We start from the raw sequence: 3,426 nt of genomic DNA, 5'->3' as shown, positions 1-3,426 counted from the left end.
CGCGCACACACACACACACACACACACACACACACACACACACACAGAAACACAAACATACACACACACACACAGCTTCATTACACTGAACTCCACTGCAACGGCACTCATTTCCACGCTTTCCCCAAGCCAGAGGGCGAGAGTTATTAATGATCAAAATTATTGTATTATTAGGATGAATTCAAATCGATCTAATTCTCTTTTACCATTTTTTTTTTTGCACAAGTGTGTACGGGGAGGGGGTGCAGAGAAGAGGTGGGGAGGGGTAAGCACTTATTTAGACATCACTGTTAGTATCTGCGAATGAGTGTGTGAATATCAGTCGAGTGTGCGAGTGCATAAGTGTGTGTGCGCGCGCGTGTGTGTGTGTGTGTGTGTGTGTGTGTGTGTGAGTGTGTGTGAGAGGGAGAGAGATAGAGATAGAGAGAGAGACAGAGAGTGTGTGTGTGAGAGAGAGAGAGAGTGTGTGTGTGTTTGTGTGAGTGTGTATGTGAGTAAGTGTGTGTGAGAGAGAGAGTGTGTGTGTGTGTGTGTCTGTCTGTGTCTGTCTGGGTATGTGTGTGAGTTTGATTGTGCGCGTGTGAGTGTGTATGTGAGTGAGCGTGTGTATATTTGCACGTAAGCCAGCGCAATGACAGGAATACATGACTTGGAATCAAGTAATGGCGTGAAAAAGCTTGGTTTTTAAAAAAAGTAAGGAAAAGCAACTCTAAGGATCAGAGTAATTAGAGTGCAAGTTACGTGAGAAAGGCTACAATCACTAGCATACTACGCAAAGGGGCATATAAAAAGTAGTCAGATGCAGTCAAAACAAAACCACACAAAAGCTTATGACATTAAGATCATGGCAACAATAACTTGCAATTGAATATCAAACGTACGGGAGTACTCACAATTTACACCAACAGTTCATAGTTCCCTTTAATGCCATTGGACTAGATTGCTTCTTAACAATGTTCTGGTTCTGACTGTTTCGGCTTCAGAACCATCAATTTATTCCATTTGATTTCTTATGTAAATCACAACAAAACGATTACACTGATAAATATGAAATGAGTTTTAAGAGAGCACATCCCATAATGTACTAGTAATAAAAACCGTAACATGGATCATGTCGCTAAACTTCAGAAACTGACTTGGAAAAAAAAGAACAACCTAACAACTTAGCCATTACATGTATGACGAGTGACAGTGACCTAAAAATATTTTTTCCTTTAAACATTTACAAGTAATCGACCTGAATACGACGTGTAAAGATTGGATAAAATAAACAAATTCTAATGTAAAGCATTTCTGTCGAACGATAAGTTTCTCTACAAGCAGCTTAATTCAATATATCTAATCACTGTCACAGTGGTGACACATGTGTCATGCTATGTGCAGAAGTGCAAAAAAACTTGCATGGTGCTCAAACTCAAAACGAAACATCAGAAGTGACAGAGAAAAACGTGAGCACGGCAATTTAAACCACGTGACCAACGGGAACAAGTCACTCGCGTGTATTGCCAAACATGCTGTACACAACTCAAAAAGTCCATGCGGTCTCAAGACGTGCAAAAGGGGCACTCTAGTTGCCAGTGCGGCGTACCTCTCAGAAGCTCCTCTCCGGACGACTTTTTCCTCTTAATCCCGGGTGTGGAAGGAGGGGTCAAGAGCTGTTGGCCGGCGATGGCCAAATCCACACTTCCCTTCTTGCTGGGCATATCGCCGCTGATCCTGGCATTCTCCTCAGAAGGCGTGGAGGGCATACGGTAATCCTCCGTGTCTTCCACCATCCTTTCACCATCTTCGTTGCCGTCATCATCGCGGAATACGTCAACGTCATCAACATCTTCATCGTCCCAAGGGTTGTCCACAACCTCCTCGTCCCCTCCACTGGCTGCCTGTCCACCATCGGTGGTCGGTGTCTTCATCTTGGCCTGTGACAGTTTTCCCCCTGTGGTTGCCCGTGAGCCAGCTTTAGACTCGCTTCCTGTAGGCTTATTTTTCATGCTGCTCCTGCCGCTGACAGTTTTCCGACCTAAAGACTTATCGCCCTTGCTCGGCGACTTAGATTCGGTGCTGTCCCTTCCTCCTGGGGTGGCAGAGGGCGCAAGGGATTTGTCGCCGCTCACAGCTCGGGATTTCGTCTTGCTCTTATCTGATACAGATTTGGCAGCTTTCTCGCGGTCCGACATACCTGATTTAACACCTTTGGAAGTGGGAGTCGATTTACGACCATCTGAGACAGAAATGTTCTCACCAGCAGCCGACTTGACAGCTTGCTCGGCATGACTGTCTCCTGCAGATGCCGCAGTCACTTCAGCAGGCTGGTCCTCCTTGGCTTTTGAAGACTTCCCATCTGTCGCCACAGACGGTGCTCCCGACTTCAGGCCTGGGCTCTTGCTGCTCGACCCAGCTCTGGTCCCCGATTTCGACTCGTCTTTCTGTGCAGAACCGGGTTTAGAAACTGACCGTGATTTTGATTCGTCTGGCAGAATGCTTGGTTTTCGGGACGACAACTGACCCATAGACTCCTCTTTCACTGCCTCCAAGTTGGCAGCGGCAGACGCACTCTGTATCCATCCCTCCTCATTTTCGCCCTCTTCTTCGCCATTGGCTTCGCCTTCATCATCGGTATCATGCTCAGAACTCTTCCGCGGTGTCCTCGACAAGCTATCCTTCCCACGCGTAACAGCTTCGCGGTGGCTACCAACTTCAGAATCAGTCTGAAGACCAATAGACTTAGATCTCGGGGTGCTGGCATCTTTATCCTTCTCAACAGCAAGGTCATCTTCCGTCACACCACCACCCATTTCATCCTCTTCTTCTTCTTCCTCTTTTAATTCATCCTCGAGGTCCTCAACCTTGGTCTCCGCGTGTGTTTCTGAGACTGGGGAAGGTGAGGGAACTTTGGGCATATGGATCTCCTCCTGGGTCACCTCACGCGACTCGATGTTGGCGATCTCCTCCTCCTCCGGCCGCTCCGTGATGCGCGCCCAGTGCTCACCGTCACTGCTTGGGCTGCTCACACCACCCGCCTCAGGCTGACCCCCATCGGTCGTGGAACCAGGGCCCTTAACCCCTGTTGTGTTAGAGGAGACCATTTCAGAACCCAGATATACAGTGCTTCTGACTTTAGGCAATACACAGATGATAACAATTGGCTGAACAGTTTTATCATAATGTACCCAATTCAGAATCAGAATACTATCGATCTAAAACTTTCTGTCTAGGTATACACCCTAAATGGCCTTCAGAAAAAAACAGCTGAATTTCAAATTCATGTTCGATTAAGCAGACTGAATACCCAATGTAATTTAAAAAGAAGTAGGCAAACAGACCCCTAATGTATCATAGCGCAACTATTTCAAAATTCAACCACAATCTGCAGTTTTTGCCTATATCCAGAAAACTAGAGGGGGATTTTAGTCAGCTTGTAACCCC

At 46.6% G+C, this 3,426-nt stretch overlaps 1 protein-coding gene across 1 annotated transcript in view; it reads right to left on the bottom strand.

Moving 5' to 3' along the window:
- LOC101864511 (titin homolog) overlaps positions 1–3,426 on the bottom strand; it is a gene marked incomplete in the record, with an annotated part of 108,366 nt that overhangs the window by 39,367 nt on the left and 65,573 nt on the right. Inside the window, 1 exon segment of the mRNA XM_035968182.1 lies at positions 1,589–3,064. Within this exon segment, the coding sequence (XP_035824075.1) occupies positions 1,589–3,064 (1,476 nt within the window).

Source organism: Aplysia californica, unplaced genomic scaffold (assembly GCF_000002075.1).
Source record: "Aplysia californica isolate F4 #8 unplaced genomic scaffold, AplCal3.0 scaffold00044, whole genome shotgun sequence".
NCBI lineage: Eukaryota > Metazoa > Mollusca > Gastropoda > Aplysiida > Aplysiidae > Aplysia > Aplysia californica.
The sequence above is the reverse complement of the archived record's forward strand: the minus strand, read 5'-3'. Positions and strand labels throughout refer to the sequence as shown.